Source organism: Barbatula barbatula (assembly GCF_947034865.1).
Source record: "Barbatula barbatula genome assembly, chromosome: 23".
NCBI classification, from domain to species: Eukaryota; Metazoa; Chordata; class Actinopteri; order Cypriniformes; family Nemacheilidae; genus Barbatula; species Barbatula barbatula.
The window spans coordinates 10822470-10840281 of NC_136786.1; the positions used below are offsets into that span (position 1 = coordinate 10822470).

A 17812-nucleotide genomic window follows, 5' to 3' on the forward strand; every position below is an offset into this window, starting at 1 on the left:
AAAATCAAATCGGTCCGGCATCAATAATCACTTTAATGGGATTTACATGTTCATCGTTAAGGATCAATCCTCACTTAATTAATCACTTCATTGTCCCATATTCAACACTGCTTTAGTGTCACTTAACACCATGTAGTGTTAATATAACACTGGCCAATTTGCTGTCTATATTCAGACTTTTTTACACATTAAAATCAGAAATATCAGTATATAGCTACTGATGCCAGATTTGTGACCTTAAATGATTCCGATGATTTCAAGGAAGCTATTAAATAACACGGAAATTGATTGAACTTTAATCTGTAGGCCTACTTCAGAAGTACATTAGATTTGAATGCAATAAACGAATTACATCTAAACATTAAATTTAATTTTTTTTAATTCAGCCCTTAATGTTTCGAATTGCTTTTGAAGGTCAGAACATCAACTAAATAAAATCAGAGGGTTTACTAAATCTATATTTAGATATAAATATATATCAAAGCTCTCCCGCATAATTATTCTTGTCCGCACTCATTTTCATGATAAACAAGGAAATAAATATCTAATTAAAAAACAATTTCTTTATCTAGCTTGTTTCAGGCAATCTAGCTCTAATTAATGGTGTGTGTGTGTAGTAAGTCAGGCGTGTAACCACAGCAAGTTTGTTTCTGGGGCTTAGAGGTTACATTTACAGTATGATGTCAAGAGTTGTCAGAAACCGACGACTAAAGGTGCTGTCACAATTTACGCTCTTGTCGTGTGAACCTCCTTGTCCACACTTTGTGAAGTCAGGAAGTGTAGACTTGTAGGTTAGGCACGAGTCAACAGGGGTACATAGGACTGCATTTTGGGTCAGACTCGAGGTCCTCACGCCTGAAAGAGCAAGCGGTGCTCTAAGCACTCTCGCGGTACTTTGTCGTCATACGCTTATCAGTCTGCGCAGCGCCGTGTGAAGTCGACCACACTATTTTAATTGGAACAGGAGCTGCCATTTTTATAGTACTGTATTTCATGTTATATGCCATCCGAGCATTATACAATAGAAACTTATGTTTGTAATGCAACTGACGACGATTGACAAGCTCTATTTAAAGTCAGCGAGAAACTGTGATATAATAATGGAATTAAAACATTTTTAAATAATTTTTCGCTTATAAAAATGTTATTTAGTCCATTCCAACTACAACATAAGGCATATATAAAATGCTATATAACACAAAACAATTTTAATGGCGATTTCAATTTAAGGGTCACTGTCGCTTTAAATGTTGAGCACAGATCATATGCGGAGTTATCGTGTTGTACACTTTGAAGATCTTCTCAAAGAGAGAAAACTAAAGGAATAAAGAACAAACAAATAATAAAAAAGAGTTTGTCTTTTAAAATGTACTTTTGTTAAATAATGCATTTCATGATTTGCTAATATTTGTTATTTGGATACGATAACCAAACTCTATACTATAAACACAGACAAAAAGAAAGTTTAACAGCCAAACAGTTTACGATGTTTTAGTGACTTTATTCGGCAGGTTGACAAGGGAGGATCGCCACCCGATCTACTGACATTGCAGCTTCTTGATGACTGAAATCAGCGCGTTCTTCTCATACCCAAAAGGCTTTAAAAAGCGGCTTTTTTGAGAATGAGCTCCTAATCAATGTCTTTGACAACATTCACTTTAAACAGGCTTATATTCGCTCTATTGTTGAATTGTGTTTCGCTTGAGTCAGGGCAGGGCTCGCGCATGTGTTACCATGGTTACAATAAACTTTGCCTCAGCCTGTCAGTATGAGATTTGACGTTCCTTAGGTGAGTAGCTGCACAATAACAATAAACAACGATTTTTTTATTGTTAATAATGTGTTTTAACAAAGTTAAGTTTGATTATGGGTTGATTTATTTAAGCACAGGTATAAAAAAGTATGCTATGTGTACTTAACTTTACAAAAAATGTTATGACGCGGCTGTTTTTGAACTTCATTGACAGTTTACTGTCTTTCGTAGTTTTATTTGTTCAGCTAAGCAAATCTGAATTGTTTAGTTTATTTTAATTATTCAAGTTTATTAGTTTTCCGGTTAATATTTTGACTTGTTGAGCCTTTCGCGTAGCTGACGTTAAAAAAAGCAGTTTTACAAACGTTTTAAATGTCTGACTGTAAACTAAATCTAGAAAACTCTTTGGTTTGAGAGGGGTTGGTATTCGGTTGACTTGGCATTTATAAACTCATTTAATGTTGAATTATTTCAAAGGAATATAATCAGAAAAATGTCAGAAAAAGTCATGTTGAGTGAAAATGAAGAATCCTCCCCCTCCAATGGAAACAACGTGGAGGATGGGACAGTTTATCCTGGATCAGAAGAACCTGAACTGTCCCTGGATCAGAACCGAAGTTCTGGAGAGGAAAGCAGTGCGTATGAGAAAGGCAATGATGACCTAGCCAAACCTGTCCTAACCCCAGATCCCGACCTGGAAATTAAACCACCACTGATCAACACAGAAACGGGTATGAAGTCCTTTTGTATATGTGTGTAAATATGTGTGGCCTTGTGTCCCGTGGGGACTTTAACCTGAATGCACACCAACTCATGGGGACTCGTGTCACTGTGGGGACCAAAATTGAGGTCCCCATGGGCAAAAAAGCTTATATATCGTGCAGAATAAAAAAAAAACTATGAAAATACAAAACGTCTTCTCTGATATTTAGGGTTGGAGGATAAAATATACAGTTTGTACATTATAAAAGTCATTATGCCTATGGACTGTCCCCACAGAGATAATAAACCAGACCTGTGTTTGTGTTTGTGTGTGAGTGCGTTTACTTTTGCATAACGTTTTTATTTTTTGTGTAGCTACTGTATGTAGAATTAACTGTATTGTTTACCTGATTTGTAATGCACATAGATGTTAGTGGACACATGGGAGTAAAAGAGAAAACAATCCCCAAACAGATACCCTTCTCAGCTGCCACGTCTCCCACTGTTAACACTGCTGTGAGTATTTATCAACTTTATTGATCTTAATTATTGGGTTCTAACATGCTTGATTTTTGACCAACATACCAGTGGACAGAGCAGCTGAGTATGTATTTGATTGACTGTATAGCTGTTCAGTTAATTATGTGCATAATGTATATATATGTATATGAGTAAAATATTTGTATATCAAATCATGCAGCAGGATATTTTAAATTTCTTCTATGTAAAGCACTTTGAATTACCATTGTGTATGAAATCTGCTATATAAATTGCCTTGCCTTGCCTTATTTTTGCTTTACTTATTCTTTTCTCTTAGGTATCGGGTAAGCGTTCTGTGATACTGTCAAATGAAGCCCACAAGGAGAAGGTAAAACGGCTTAAAGCTCTTAAGGATGAACGCAGAGCGGCTCTCGATGGCCGACACAGGTTCCTCATCTTTAAGATTGCTTATGGGATCGGCCTGGAGGAGGTGGAAGTCGAGGAGGCTCTCATCTCTGATGAGAAAGTGAGCAAAATATGATCCTATTGGCCTTTATGCTGAGATCCTCAAAATTACATTATCACTGTTTCACATACATTCAAATGTGTGTATTTGTGATACTATATAATCACAAATACACACATTTGTATTTAAATGAAATGCGTATTGAGGTATTGTTAAGGCATTTTAACATGTATGCTTTTTCTCACTCTAAAATGTTTTGTTCTACAGTTCTTCAAGATTGAAGAATTCTTCTCAGCCAATGGTTCAAAAAGCCTGGTGTTCTTCTACCAAGTTGTACAATCGGTAAAAAACACATCTTGATGGTGATTATGAAAGACAAATACACTAAAACCTTTCTCCAGCATCCTAATAACAAGCCAATGTGCATTTTCCCTGTAGTCCAACTCTTGGATTGACACCATCAATCTATCCACTGGACAGAAGAAACTGTTTATCACTACCTTCTCTGCCGAGGTACGCTAGCATTAGTAGCATTTTACATTTGATGTAATTTGAATTTAACCAACATTTTTAACAACTAGTAATGGTAAGATTAAAAGGAAAATAATCTTAGTATGCTGACTGCCCTCCGTCCATTGCAGGAGGCATGAAACCACCTATAGGAGATGGTTTTAAAGTCAGGGTATAACAATATGGATGACTTTAGATTTTTTTGTTATACTATCAGGTTTATATGATCGTAGTACAAGTGAGTGTTCCTGCAAGTAATGTTATCTAAGAAGCTTTGAATTGACAACATGTTCTAAATGACTGTAACTAAGTAACTATACTGTACTGTATATTATTGTTGCTAAGGAGAAAAACAATGAAGCGTGTCACTCTTTCTTATCAATTTTCATTGCAGGCTCTAACTGGGCAGTGTTTGTTTTTCTTGAGAGGCACAAACAAGGCCATAACAACTGCAAACATATCCCAGGTATGTCGGGTTTTGGCTGTTTTTGAGTGCTGGTGACCCTGACTTTGTGTTGTCTGTCAGTCCGTTAATTGTCCTATGATGTTTCTCTGCAGGAAGTGACTTTTGGTATACTGAACTGCTCAGAGGGCAACATTCTGCACAGTCTGAAGTTTCTTTTCACCCAAGTCATGAACCCAGCAATAAAGGCACAAGAGGTATATGATCCCTAGAAGTAATGGGGTAAAGTGGATTATTGGATCTGAAAGTTTAGATATGAAATGATAATTACAATAAATCAGTCATTTTTTTCAGGACTGGGGTGTTTTAAAAGAGGGTAAAAGGGACCCACATGTACAAGACTTCCTGAGTTTAGTGGATAAGTTCACCTGTACCGTTTCTTCATTGATGAGGAACACAGAAGAAATATTTCAGCTTCACAGCCTACCATCAGTCTCAGATCTGAGCCACATAAAGACACCTGCAGATGGTATCAGTGCAGGTAAGGCCAATAAAAGAAAATGAAAACCCTCACCTTTGAATTTGTTTTACTGATATCAATGTAGGGGGTAATGTTTTTGGTGTGATGGTTTTCATGATGTTTAAGCAAGGCTGAAAGTACATGCTTAATATTTTCTCATGTATTTATGCTCACTTTCCCCAATTTTAAAAGTGGTAAGTCAAGAAAAATGTGGTATACCATATTATGTCTGTTTAGAAAAAGTAAAAAAGTAACTGAAAAAGTAAACTCAAGTTATTTTGAAATTTTATTAACAATTTGCAATAGTGTTTTTTGTTTATTTGTGGAATTAAGACTCTTGCAGAAAGTTCCTGCTTCTGGCCACTATTTTAATAACCCTGTTAAAAAAACAAGCTTATTCTGGCTAGGTAGGTTTTGAAGCATGGTAGCTGATTTGTGCTGGTTTAAGCTGGTGATATGCTGGCCATGTGCTGGGTTAAGCTTAGGATCAGCTCATGGCCAGCTTAAACCAGCAAATGACCAGCACAAACCAGCAAGCATGCATCAAAACCTACGAAACCAGCATATGCTGTTTTTAAAAGGGAATTGATTTTATGGTATACTCTTTAAAGACAGCCAGTGCTTATCTGTGACAGAGATCTTTGCAAAATATTTGAAACTTTCTCCATTGAATGTCTTTTTATCTACTCTGGCTACTTAATTTAGTTTAATATATATATATATAACTATATTAAGTTATTTTTCAGTGAGCAATAACCTTTCTTGTGAGAATAACAAAACCAGTCCTCACCCTAGTTTTTGTTGGCTTTGGCTTGAAGTGAATAACTCTGAGTTGGTGGAAAGTCTGGAAGAACAGTTGATACACTGGGCCAAGCAGATAGAACATGTGCTGATGGAGAGCGAGCAGATCAGGAGAGAATCCGATGACATCGGACCCTCAGCAGAAATAGAACACTGGAAGTGCAGAATGATCACCTTCAACAGGTACCAGACCCAGTGTCTGTTCATTCAAAAACAACAAGATCTTTATTTAGTGATCATTAGAAACGTACATTTGGTCTGTATACATGTTCAGTTAAACTTGCTGTGTGTGTATGTGTGTTTACAGCCTTTTGGAAGAAATCAAAAAGCCATATGTGCATAAAGTAATTGGTATATTGAGTGCGGCCAAGTCCAAGACAATAAAAAAATGGATAGAATTGGTGAGTAAGATACTGTAATTAAAGTCAAATGGACAGGGTTATAAACTAGAATATTAAGCTTTTCACTTTATTAATTTAGTGTTGTTTTATTTCTGTGGTTGCCTCTTTTAGTGTCATTAGTCTCAAAAATCTATATCTAAATGTTTGAACAATGTAACATGAGTAAATGAAAATGTTCTCACATTCATTGTAAATTCTATTGCTATGTTGTTGTTTTTCTGTCTGTAGGACAAAAATATCACAATTGTGGCAAATGAGGCTAAAAGTAATGTGAAGTATCTTTACACTCTGGAGAAGTTCTTTGAACTTTTGGAAAAGTCTGGTCCAGTAAGTTTCAATATTAGCTAATAAACAGCAGCTTCAAATGGTCACAATATTAGTGATCTGTTTTTGTCTCTTGCATAAATAATACTTCAATGAAAAAAATGTCCGTGTGTTTTCTACAGACCACCATGTTGGAACACATTCCCAAACTAATGAACAGCATACTCATGGTCCACACTGTGTCCCCATATTACAACACCTCTGAACACATGACTTCACTCTTTGTGAAGATCACTAATCAGATGGTCAGCACCTCTAAGGGTTATCTCTGCCAAGGGGTTGCGAAGGTCTGGGACTTGGACAGGTCAGGCTGATATCAAATGGCACTAGAGATCTTTTTATCTGAAGCTCTGACTTTGAAGAAATAAATTGCATGCGACTTTATAACCCTTTAGAAAGGAGCTTCTCAAGAGGATCAAGGAATGTGTTCAGTTGAATCTGGAGTATCAAGAATGCTTCCACAGGATGAAAAAGGAATTAAAGCAAAACCCCCTTAAACTGCAGTTTGACGTTAGGTCTGTAAACTTTAATGTGTACATACCAGAAATAAAATGGATCATTTTAACTTGTTTAATATACATTCCTGATCTTATTGTATTTCAAGATTGAAGTGTGTTTGGTTTATATAAATAAGCTGTTATTAAAATAGCTGTTATAATTCCACTATTTCAGCACAGTTGAATTGCCCAATAAGACATTTCCCACATGACAGACGGAGCAGTCAAGTATATGAATTTAGGAAAAAACATATGTTGCGAGAAGCTAGCTTGAATATTAAGGAAATTGCATTTATATGTTATTGGAAACATGCTGTTTTCTTTTCATACCAATAGTGAAAATTACATCTTTGGAAAGTTTGACACATTATGCAAACGTCTGGAAAAGATAGCAGACATTGCCAGAACTCTTGAAGATCTCTCAGACCTGCAGTTCATGAAAGTTGAGGGTATTGAGAAAACATACATGCGATACCAAACAATTGTGACTACCATTAAATCTAAGACCTACAATGTCCTTGACCATCGCAAGCTAGAGGTACTGTACAGGAAGTCATTTCCCATTTTCTTTTCTTTTATCTTTTGTTTTATATGACATTCATCTGTTGTCTATTAAAATACTTTTTTTTCTCTTTCAGTTTGATCGTGATTACACCGAGTTCAAAGGTCAAATTCAGGACCTGTATCAGTCCCTAGGTTCACTGATTGACACCTGTTTTCAACGTAAACATACAGTAAGGGCATTTGTGTCAAATAGTTTACAATTGTATTTATGCTTCAAAGCAATGTTGAAATCAAAGATGAAAGCATCATATTTTACAATCAAACATTGTCCACAGACTGAGCAGGCCTTTGAACTGTTGTCCAAGTTTGACAACGGTGTAGGCAGACAAATGGACCTCAGCCTGAAGTATATGGCTGTTCTACAGGACTATGAACGTGACCTGGAATATGTGCGCAAACACTTCCAGAGTAAGAGGGAGGATCCCCCTATACCACGATGCATGCCTCCTGTAAGTTTCATGGGTGACGAAAACAGTGATAAGTCATCTTCTGGATCGTCTGGATCTTGTAGTGGGATACTTACAGCAATACAAACATGCCCATATACTGTATATTTTCACCTGTCAATGCAACACAATGAAGCATGCAGTCTCTCTGTTGCAGGTCACTGGGAAAATCGCATGGTCACATAACCTGTTCCGCAAAATTGAATCGCCAATGTTAATTCTACGAGACAAATTGGACATTATACAGGTAATACCAAGTTTCACTCTCTCATCAAAAAAATTCAACTGGAAGCACAACTATTTGTAGTATTTTAACATTGCTGGAGAGTTAAAAAACACGCTATTGAGACTTGAGTTTTTCTGAATTGATATTTAGAAACTGGGTATGAAGACGATTATTCGAGCGTATAACAAACTGGCTGCTGTTCTTTTGGAGTATGAAGTTCTGCTTCACAGAGATTGGGTTGAAGCCATGGAACTGGGACAAATGTTTTGTCTTAAAGCTTCACTGCTAACCAGACACCCAACAACCAAGGTTTGTATTTTATTTGTTTTATTTCATCATTAATCAAACCAGATCACACCTGGCTGCTGTGTGTCCTTAGCTAAACAGGAATTTACTTTTAAAATATTATTTTATACGAATTCCTGTGAATTGAAAATCGCAACTGACTTGTAAATTCTGAAAACTGACTCTGTATTGAGAAAAACTGTAAGTGATGTATTATAATAATTCACTGCATGGATTATATATGACAATAAATGTTATTTATTGTCAATAGGTGATCTATGTGAATCTTGATCCCTTGGTCCTGGAGACATTGTATGAGGCAAAGTACATGCAAAAATTTAATTATCATGTACCCGATGTCGTCCTTAAAATGTGTGCCAACGAACATCAGCTGAAGGTCCATAAGGACAAGTGAGTTTAAAAAGCTACACTTATTACCATATATTCATTTTTTAAAACAATGTATATTCACCATTATTTTGCAATGTAGGAATTTAAAAAATAACGTTTGAATGTGTTTTTGAATGAAGTATGTTTAACGTTATGCTTTAGTAACATTGTGCTGCCAAATCGTTTATGGGGTTCTTTTCTGTTTTGAAACAGACATATACAGTATAAATTATAAATCTATTTGAATATAATGTGCAATTCTGTGATTTAAGGTTAATACAATGCCGGTAATGGAATTTATTCTTTTTGGGATCAGATTGAAGCAAATGCTGGATGACTTTGATGCAGCCGTTAACAGGATTCCCAGTTTGTTACAACCACTGATGAAAACCTTCATCCACCAAGTGGAAGCTGCCCTCTCCCCTGGACTGACCATTCTATCATGGACATCCCTCAATATTGACAACTGTAAACATTCCTGACATCCAAAATAAAACCACATTAGCCTGAATGTAATGAAGTTATCTCTGAACTGGTTTCTTGCACATGCTGGCTATTCAACCAGCTTTTTTAGAAGCGCCATAATCCTAAAACCTAACTAAACCAAAAACGCTGGTACAACAATATACTTACATACTTTTCTCTTTGTTTCAGTTATAGACGGTGTGTATGAAGCCATGAGAAAGCTAGAGCAAGTATCAAAGGTTGCCATGGATATTCTGGAATGTCGAATTGAACGCATCCTGAAGAGCATGTCCACCACCCTTTTACTGACACTGCCTGAGGAAGAGCCTATTCTGCCCCAGGACTTCCTGACCAATACAGAGACCACTGTCAATGCAGCAAGAAGGACGCTAAAGATGTTAGTGTTCAGAATCTCTTTCTGCATATTCAAAACAGATGAGCCACTGGAGATTTTGAGGATCATTTGTTTTTGTTTGCTTCACAGTGCAAGTCAGCAGGTGGAATCTACTATGTTGGAGATGATTGAGGAACTGAAGAGAGAGATGAAACCTGCAGAAAGGGTCAACTTGGAGGTATTGCATCAAGACCCTTTGCTTTAAGTAGTGATTCAGATTTAGTGGTGTACCAAAATTGTGTATTTTACAAAATCGCACAGGTTTAAAATGTATGTTTATGTGTTAACATTTTGTAATTTCATAAACAGTTAAAGAGTCTTGTATCAACATGGAACAAACATCGGGCCCAATATTGTTCTAGCTTAGCAAGTTGCAGATATATTGACACCAAATACTGCAGTGCTTGAGAGGACACACCAAAATACTTTCCATGTCTTTTGTATTATTGGCAAAGTTGATGCACATGTTTAGGACTCATTAATCTCTAAAAGCTCATTCTCAAATGCATTTGCATATTTAGGGCTCGCAGTGTCTGCATCCCGATGCCAAGCATAAGACGCGCTGCCTAAAGTGTCTGCCGTGTGCCTTCTACATCATAATGGGACAGTTGTCTCAGAGGAACACAGAGGCCCTGGTCAGAGGTATCACTCTCATACTCAATAAAGAGAACTCAATAAATAGAGTCGCTTTTTTCCTTCACTCCAATAAGATGCAAGTTGAGAGGATGGAGATCTCAGTAGTCACTAACTGTGCTCAGATTTACAGCCAAATCAAATTTAGCAAAAAAGGTTCATTTCACAAGAATCTGAGTTAATTTTACATCTATTATGGATTCATTTTGTTATAAATGTCTGTGTTTGTCTCGCATTATCTTTCGTTTTCTTCTCATCATCTTTTTTTTCTTGAAAGCTACTAAACTCTCTTTAGATTCTTTGCGTCGTCGGCTGCATGGTGCAAACACAAAGTACCGATCATCTCAAAGTGATGCTGCTGTTCAGATTCCTTTGTTCAAAGCTTCTGTTGAATTGGCCATTCCCAACCTTGTCCTTAGACCGAGTGTAGAAGAAATACAGGTACTGATGAGAAAACAAAAAAGTTGCACAATATCAATACCTGATTATAAATTGTGCATGTTCATTTACAATGCTTTGTTTGGCACCCTTTGTGGTCCACTTTTTATAGTCCTTGTGGGTTGCATTTATATGTACTGTATACATTTGCCTTTAGTACTGTAGCAATAATAAATGTTCCAATCCTGAACATTTTCCGTGTTGTCTGTGTTGAGCAGGTCATTCTTGGTAAAGTTATTACAACAGTGCTTTTAACAGCAAAGGATATTCCACTCTGGACATATTCCCATCTCCATTACAAACAGTTGCAGGTAACCATGTTCTGCAGTACTATATTTAAGCAAGTTAAACACTGTTGACCACATCTGCAGTATGACATGCTGTCATAAATGCATGGATCTTGAATTAAGTAAAACATTTATTTGAAACATTTCACAAACAGACAATTATATTACAGGTACATTCATTCTTGAGCTTATGTAACTCCACAGACAGAGCAGTTGGCAGCTCGAGAGCTTGGAGATGACAAAATGGTGGCTAAGCCGATCTTATTGAGGCCTCTGGACAAACAGCTGGCGGATCATAAGGACGTGAACAAGGCTTTGGGCCAGCTGTCTTCTGTGGTGTCCTCTCTCAGAGTAGATGTTGGGGACATTGTGGAAGGGTTGTCTCAGTTTTCTGCCCTGTGGAACCAGGTATTTCAGTATACAAGTAATTTAGTTACTCGGGTTACGGCTTGGCACTATAGAAATATCCACTTCTAAATGTTTACATCATATACATTTCATTCCAGAAACATCATATTCATATTTGTGATCTTTTCCTAATCTAGGATCCAGCAGAACAGCTTAAAGCATTTTTGGAGACCAGCCCATCCCTGCCAGAATTCGGCTGCCAGCTCTCTCTGTATTCTGTATGTTTTTGTAAAAATACCTGTTTGGAGTTTTATATTATTAAGTACTGTGTTCTAAGACAATTGTGCCTAAACTAAGAGTGATCCCATCATCCTCTACACACATTTTATTAGAAACTCGAGACCCAGATAGAGGAGCTTCCAAACACATGCAGTGTGGGCCCCATCCTTTACGATACGAGCTCGCTCAAACTGTCACTCACTCAAGAGTGTAGGACCTGGAAACGGGCATTCGGGTCAGCTTTAAACCAGCAGGCCTCTGCAGACATGACGGAGATGAGCTCTTTCGTGGAGGGGGTGTGCAGGCTGCTCCAGAGGCCCATTTCTGATCTGGAGGGCGTGAGGGGAGCCATGGCTGCCCTACGGGAGGTACGAGATCAGGAGATACGCATCAATGCCATCCTTGGAATGATGGAGGAGTCGTTCGCATTGCTCAATCGGCACGAGCTGTTCTTCAGCGATGGAAATGCAGAGAAGATCGATAGGCTGGTTTACACTTGGAAAGAACTAAATGTGATGGTGAGGGAGTTGATTTAAAAGAGTCTATTGCAATTTTCCGTTATATACACATAAAGCATAAACATTATGTCTTATCCTATGTTTTTTGTTGCGTAGATATTTGGTTGTAAAATGTCATTTTGTATTTTACATTCTAAGGTCAACCAAACCCAGAATAAGCTTGTGGAAATTCAACCTCACATGAAGGCTGAGCTTCTTTCTGGAGTTAAGTCCTTCCAGAATGCTGTACAGAACTTCTATGCCGACTATGACAACTGGTAATGAGTAAATAAATATAGACTTTTTGTGTAATCTCATGTATTGATGGAGCTTATCTTTTCTGTGTGTGTAGTGGTCCTGGAGTACCAGGTTTACCCCCTCGTGAAGCCAGTGACAGGTTACAAGTTTATCAGGCCACGTTTGATGAACTGTGGAGGAAATTTGTCACCCTGTCCAGTGGAGAAGAGCTTTTCGGCCTGCCTGTTAATGGTGCCTTTCGAACAAATTTATTTCCTTCCTCATAGCCAGGAATTGGTAAAACATTGTGTTGTCTTTTCATTCTTTAATTTTTTTCGCTTTTTAGATTATCCAGATCTTCACAGAATCAAACGAGAGCTCACTCTTCTCACCAAGCTTTACAGCCTGTACAATTCTGTCATTGAGAGCGTTTCTGGATATTATGATATTTTATGGGCCGACCTCAACATAGAAAAGATAAATAATGAACTCTTGGATTTGCAGAACAGGTATGTTTAATTCCAGTTTTTAACTTAACTTGGTTGTCTTAAAAGTTCACAAATCTTGTATACCTGAAAACTCTTCAAGGATCCGTAAGCTACCCTCAGCCCTGAAGGAATGGCAAGCATTCAATGACCTAAAGAGGAAAATTGATGACTTTAATGAGACCTGTCCTCTACTGTACATGATGGCCAATAAGGTTAAGTCAGCCTCAGTTCTTTGACATCACAAACAGGCGTGTAAACTGTGCTCTAACATATGTTTTCAACACTAGGCAATGATGTCCCGACACTGGCAGCGCTTGGCTGATATTACAGGCCACACCTTTGATGTGGAATCTGGGAATTTCAGTCTTCGCAATGTCATGGAAGCACCTCTGCTGAAACAAAAAGAGGATATCGAGGTATTGTGCAGCAAATCTGTTATATAAAGTACAGTTCCAGATTTGTTTCTTAAAAGGCTATGTAACGAATCTCTTGGTATCAGGATGTGTGTATCAGCGCGGTGAAAGAACGTGACATTGAGGCCAAACTCAAAGATGTGGTGAATGAATGGAGCAGCCACCAGTTCACTTTTGCCTCGTTCAGGTCATTGAAGATTTTCAATTTGATTTGATTGTATACATTTGTCATAAAAATTGACTGAAATGTGTCCTCTCAGGAATCGGGGAGAGCTGCTGCTCAAAGGGTCGGACACCACTGAGAAAGTTGCATTAATGGAGGACAGTCTTATGGTCCTTGGGTCCCTAATGAGTAACAGGTAAATTCATAATTATATCCAATAATTGTTGAACAGTTGAAAGATACATTTAAGAAGTACATTTTATCTAAGTAACTGTTCCAAATATGCCATTTTGTAAATGTGGCTATTGGCGTTAAAACTCGTGTTTTAGATACAACGCTCCGTTTAAGCCCACCATCCAGCAGTGGGTGCAGAAGCTGTCCAACAGTTCAGAGGTGATTGAGAGGTGGCTGACGGTACAGAACCTGTGGCTGTACCTGGAGGCTGTATTTGTGGGTGGAGACATTGCCAAACAATTGCCTCAGGTAACATAAATCTAACAACATGTTCCAAAACCCAATGAGCTGATTGGCTGTCTGCTGTCTGCAAAGGGACTGAGGGATGCTCTCATTTACATATCATACCAATAGCACTACTAATATGAAGCACAAAAGCAAATCAAATGTATTTTAAAATGCTTTTTAATAAGCCATATTATATTTAGCATGCAGATATTGCATGGTCCAGTTGTTAAAATCCAGTTAAATAGTATTTCTAATGTACGATTTAAAAATTTCTAAATTGCTATTACTATATATTACTTCTTAAAAAAAATCCACAGGAGGCGAAGCGCTTTCAGAACATTGATAAGACCTGGCAGAGGATAATGCAACGAGCGCATGAGATTCCAGGTGTGGTTCAGTGCTGCGTCGGAGACGAGACACTTCAACAGCTACTTCCGCACCTGCTGGAACAACTGGAAGTGTGTCAGAAATCTCTGAGCGGGTACCTGGAAAATAAACGTCTCGCCTTCCCGCGGTTCTTTTTCGTCTCTGATCCAGTGCTGCTAGAGATTCTGGGTCAAGCCTCTGACTCTCATACCATACAGGTGCCTGGCTCATGTTTAACAATGAGATTTTAATCCCAATGTAATACCGTATTTACTAATCCAACCTGTAAAACAATTATGTTTGATTTTTCAATTTATAAGAAAAACAACATGCTTCATTTCTTGGTTGTCTTTGTCTTTTAAGGTTCACCTGTTGAGCCTGTTCGATAACGTCAACAGAGTTGTGTTTCATGAGAAAAACTATGACCAGATTCTTAGCTTTCAGTCACAGGAAGGGGAAACTGTGCCTCTGAGCGAACCAATCATTGCCCAGGTAAATTATTGATTTTAATGCTTAAAAATTCATTTTAACCAATGAATGGGTTACGTAAAGATAAAACCGAGAGTAACTTGAACAAAAACTAAATAAATGTTTATAAATCATTCATCCGTAACTTTTTTGTAAAACTGTTGATAATGAAAAGATTATCATATTGAAAGATAAATTATGTGTTAATCACAGGGTAATGTAGAAGAATGGCTTAGTCTGCTTTTGAATGGTGTGAAGAAGACCATTCACAACATCATCCGACAGGCCCACATGTCTATCAATGACCAGGGTTTTAAACTGGTGGAGTTCCAGTCCATGTTCCCCGCTCAGGTGGGACTGCTGGGCATACAATTTATCTGGACCAGAGATGCTGAGGAAGCACTCAGCCTTAGCAAGATGGACAAAAAGGTTCAAACTTGGTGGAAAAAGTGATTTTCCAATATTAGAAATTTCATGATTAACTAGGATGTCCTTGCATATCATGGTTTAACAAGAAGAAAAAATTCCTCAACTCATATTGACAGATCTGTGGAGTATTTTTTTGTCCCTTTACAGGTAATGCAAGCTACTAATAAAAAGTTCCTGGATCTGTTGAATGAACTCATAGACATGACCACTCACGATTTGACCAAGATGGACAGAACCAAATATGAGACGCTTATCACCATACATGTTCACCAGAAGGATATTTTTGATGAACTGGTAATGTACAGTTTATAGTCCAATTTTGTTGCTAACAGATGCTTTTAAACGTATTGCACTTCTGACTCAAGTTTCTGTATCTCCTCTTCAAAGGTACAAATGAACATTCGCTCACCCTTGGACTTTGAATGGCAAAAACAATCTCGCTTCTACTTTGTTGAAGACACCGACAGATGTGTGATCCAGATTACAGATGTGGAGTTTAATTACTGTAATGAATATCTAGGCTGCACTGACCGTCTGGTTATAACACCTCTTACTGATAGGTGATCGTAGAAGCAGCTTGACACATTCTTAGATTTAGTTAGGAACTATAGTGAGATGAAATAGATGCTCGCAATGTTTTAGCTAGATTTTTGCTTGGTCTCTTGCAGATGTTATATCACATTGGCCCAGGCTTTGGGGATGAGTATGGGAGGGGCTCCCGCTGGCCCTGCTGGGACAGGAAAAACGGAAACTACCAAAGACATGGGCCGCTGTTTGGGTAAATACGTTGTTGTTTTCAATTGCTCAGACCAGATGGACTTCAGAGGACTTGGCCGCATCTATAAAGGTGGAGTGGATTGCTAAACTAATCTTTCTGAAATATTGACATCTTTGTTTATTTGTTTACATGTATTACAAAGTACAACCCGAATTCGGGAAACGTTGGGACGTATTTTATATTTGAAAAAAAGAAAACTTAAGGAATTTCAAATTCAATATTTTATTCACAAAATAACATATATACCATAGCTAATGTTTAAACTGAGAAATTTTTACACTTTTATCCAATAAATTAGCTCATTTAAAATGAAATGCCTGCTACAGGTCTCAAAAAAGTTGGGACGGGGGCAACAAATGACAAAAAAACAAGCAGTATTGAAAGTTTCAGCTGGGAGTACATCTAGTGACTAAGTTAATTAATATCAGTTCTGTAACATGAACAGCTATAAAGGGGATGTCTTAGAGAAGCAGAGTCTCTAAGAAGTAAAGATGGGCAGATGCTCTCCAATCTGTGATAGACTGCATAAAAAGATTGTGGAATATTTTTAAAACAATGTTCCTCAATGTCAAATTGCAAAGGCTTTGCAAATCTCATCATCTACAGTGCATAACATCATCAAAAGATTCAGAGAAACTGGAGAAATCTCTGTACGTAAGGGACAAGGCCAGAGACCTTTATTGGATGCCCGTGGTCTTCGGGCCCTCAGACAACACTCATCAGCATGATTATGTCAATTCAATAACTAAATTGGCTCAGGAAAACTTACAGAAACCAATGTCGATAAACACAAACCGCCATGGCATCAGCAGATGCCAACCAAAGCTCTATCATGCAAAAAGGAAGCCATATGTGAACATGGTCCAGAAGCGCCGTGGTGCCCTGGGGCCAAGGCTCATTTAAAATAGACTATTTCAAAGTGGAATAAAGTCCAAATTTGACATTCTTGTTGGAAATCACTGACACCGTGTCCTCCGGGCTAAAGAGGAGGGAGAACTTCCAGCGTGTTATCAGCGTTCAGTTCAAAAGCCAGCATCTCTGACGGTATGGGGGGGGGGCATAAGTGCATAAGGTATGGGCATCTTGCATGTTTTGGAAGACTCTGTGAATGCTGAAAGGTATATGAAGGTTTTAGAGTAGTGGTTCTTATCCTTGTTGGAGGTACTGAACCCCACCAGTTTCATATGCACATTCACCGAACCCTTCTTAATTGGAAAAATAAAATTAGATTTTTTTCAAATTCAAACTTGGGTATATATTTTACTGGTGCACAAAATGAACCGTGCATCAACATCACTGTGTTTTAAAGAACAAAACCATTAAAATATTTAGCATCTCCATGCAGCTTAAGGAAGTGTTCTCTTTGTTTTGCCGGTGCTAGACTAGAATTGCTCAACTTGGCATTGCAAATCATGCAGTTAGGACGCTGACTCCCATCACGTTCCGTTATACATGTGAATCCATATTGTACATATTTGTCCAACCAAATTCTTTTTTTGCTCGACATAGTTAGTATGAAGGGATTAAAATATTAAGAAAGAAATCACACGACGTACCATCACGACAGTCACAAGTCGACTACTGGGCGCACCAAATTCCCTGCAGCACAGATAGGCCAAGTGATGATGCGTGATCACCTGCAGCCAATGATGGCCAATCGGGGCGTGTCATCACGAATCATATGAGTCGGGTGTGTGTCTTGACCTCCGCCGAACCCCTGAGACTTACTCACCGAACCCCTGGGGTTCGATCGAACCCAGGTTAAGAACCACTGTTTTAGAGCAACATATGAGAGACATATCAGAGAAGGCCTTGTATACTTCCCCAGGACAATGCAAAACCACATACTGCGGCTATTACAACAGCCTGGCTTCATCGTAGAAGAGTCCGGGTACTGAA

The 17812-nt window shown here is 38.0% G+C and overlaps 1 protein-coding gene across 1 annotated transcript in view; it reads left to right on the top strand.

Annotated features, from left to right (window-relative positions):
• Positions 1-2246: 2246 nt before the first annotated feature.
• The window catches only part of dnah5l (dynein, axonemal, heavy chain 5 like), a gene marked incomplete at both ends in the record, with an annotated part of 30762 nt that continues 15196 nt past the window's right edge, over positions 2247-17812 (top strand). Inside the window, 42 exons of the mRNA XM_079487995.1 lie at positions 2247-2484; positions 2883-2971; positions 3273-3461; positions 3669-3743; positions 3840-3914; positions 4306-4377; positions 4470-4571; positions 4669-4855; positions 5653-5818; positions 5943-6036; positions 6265-6363; positions 6483-6664; positions 6756-6875; positions 7194-7395; positions 7496-7591; positions 7697-7870; positions 8025-8114; positions 8244-8402; positions 8650-8789; positions 9085-9236; positions 9423-9630; positions 9718-9805; positions 10149-10269; positions 10538-10701; positions 10917-11009; positions 11190-11393; positions 11531-11611; positions 11726-12130; positions 12269-12387; positions 12462-12598; positions 12693-12855; positions 12935-13046; positions 13122-13250; positions 13334-13434; positions 13508-13606; positions 13740-13893; positions 14190-14456; positions 14602-14730; positions 14920-15135; positions 15283-15429; positions 15523-15695; positions 15804-15982. Of these exons, the coding sequence (XP_079344121.1) occupies positions 2247-2484; positions 2883-2971; positions 3273-3461; positions 3669-3743; positions 3840-3914; positions 4306-4377; positions 4470-4571; positions 4669-4855; positions 5653-5818; positions 5943-6036; positions 6265-6363; positions 6483-6664; positions 6756-6875; positions 7194-7395; positions 7496-7591; positions 7697-7870; positions 8025-8114; positions 8244-8402; positions 8650-8789; positions 9085-9236; positions 9423-9630; positions 9718-9805; positions 10149-10269; positions 10538-10701; positions 10917-11009; positions 11190-11393; positions 11531-11611; positions 11726-12130; positions 12269-12387; positions 12462-12598; positions 12693-12855; positions 12935-13046; positions 13122-13250; positions 13334-13434; positions 13508-13606; positions 13740-13893; positions 14190-14456; positions 14602-14730; positions 14920-15135; positions 15283-15429; positions 15523-15695; positions 15804-15982 (6190 nt within the window). The remainder of the gene's footprint in view (positions 2485-2882; positions 2972-3272; positions 3462-3668; positions 3744-3839; positions 3915-4305; positions 4378-4469; positions 4572-4668; positions 4856-5652; positions 5819-5942; positions 6037-6264; positions 6364-6482; positions 6665-6755; positions 6876-7193; positions 7396-7495; positions 7592-7696; positions 7871-8024; positions 8115-8243; positions 8403-8649; positions 8790-9084; positions 9237-9422; positions 9631-9717; positions 9806-10148; positions 10270-10537; positions 10702-10916; positions 11010-11189; positions 11394-11530; positions 11612-11725; positions 12131-12268; positions 12388-12461; positions 12599-12692; positions 12856-12934; positions 13047-13121; positions 13251-13333; positions 13435-13507; positions 13607-13739; positions 13894-14189; positions 14457-14601; positions 14731-14919; positions 15136-15282; positions 15430-15522; positions 15696-15803; positions 15983-17812) is intronic.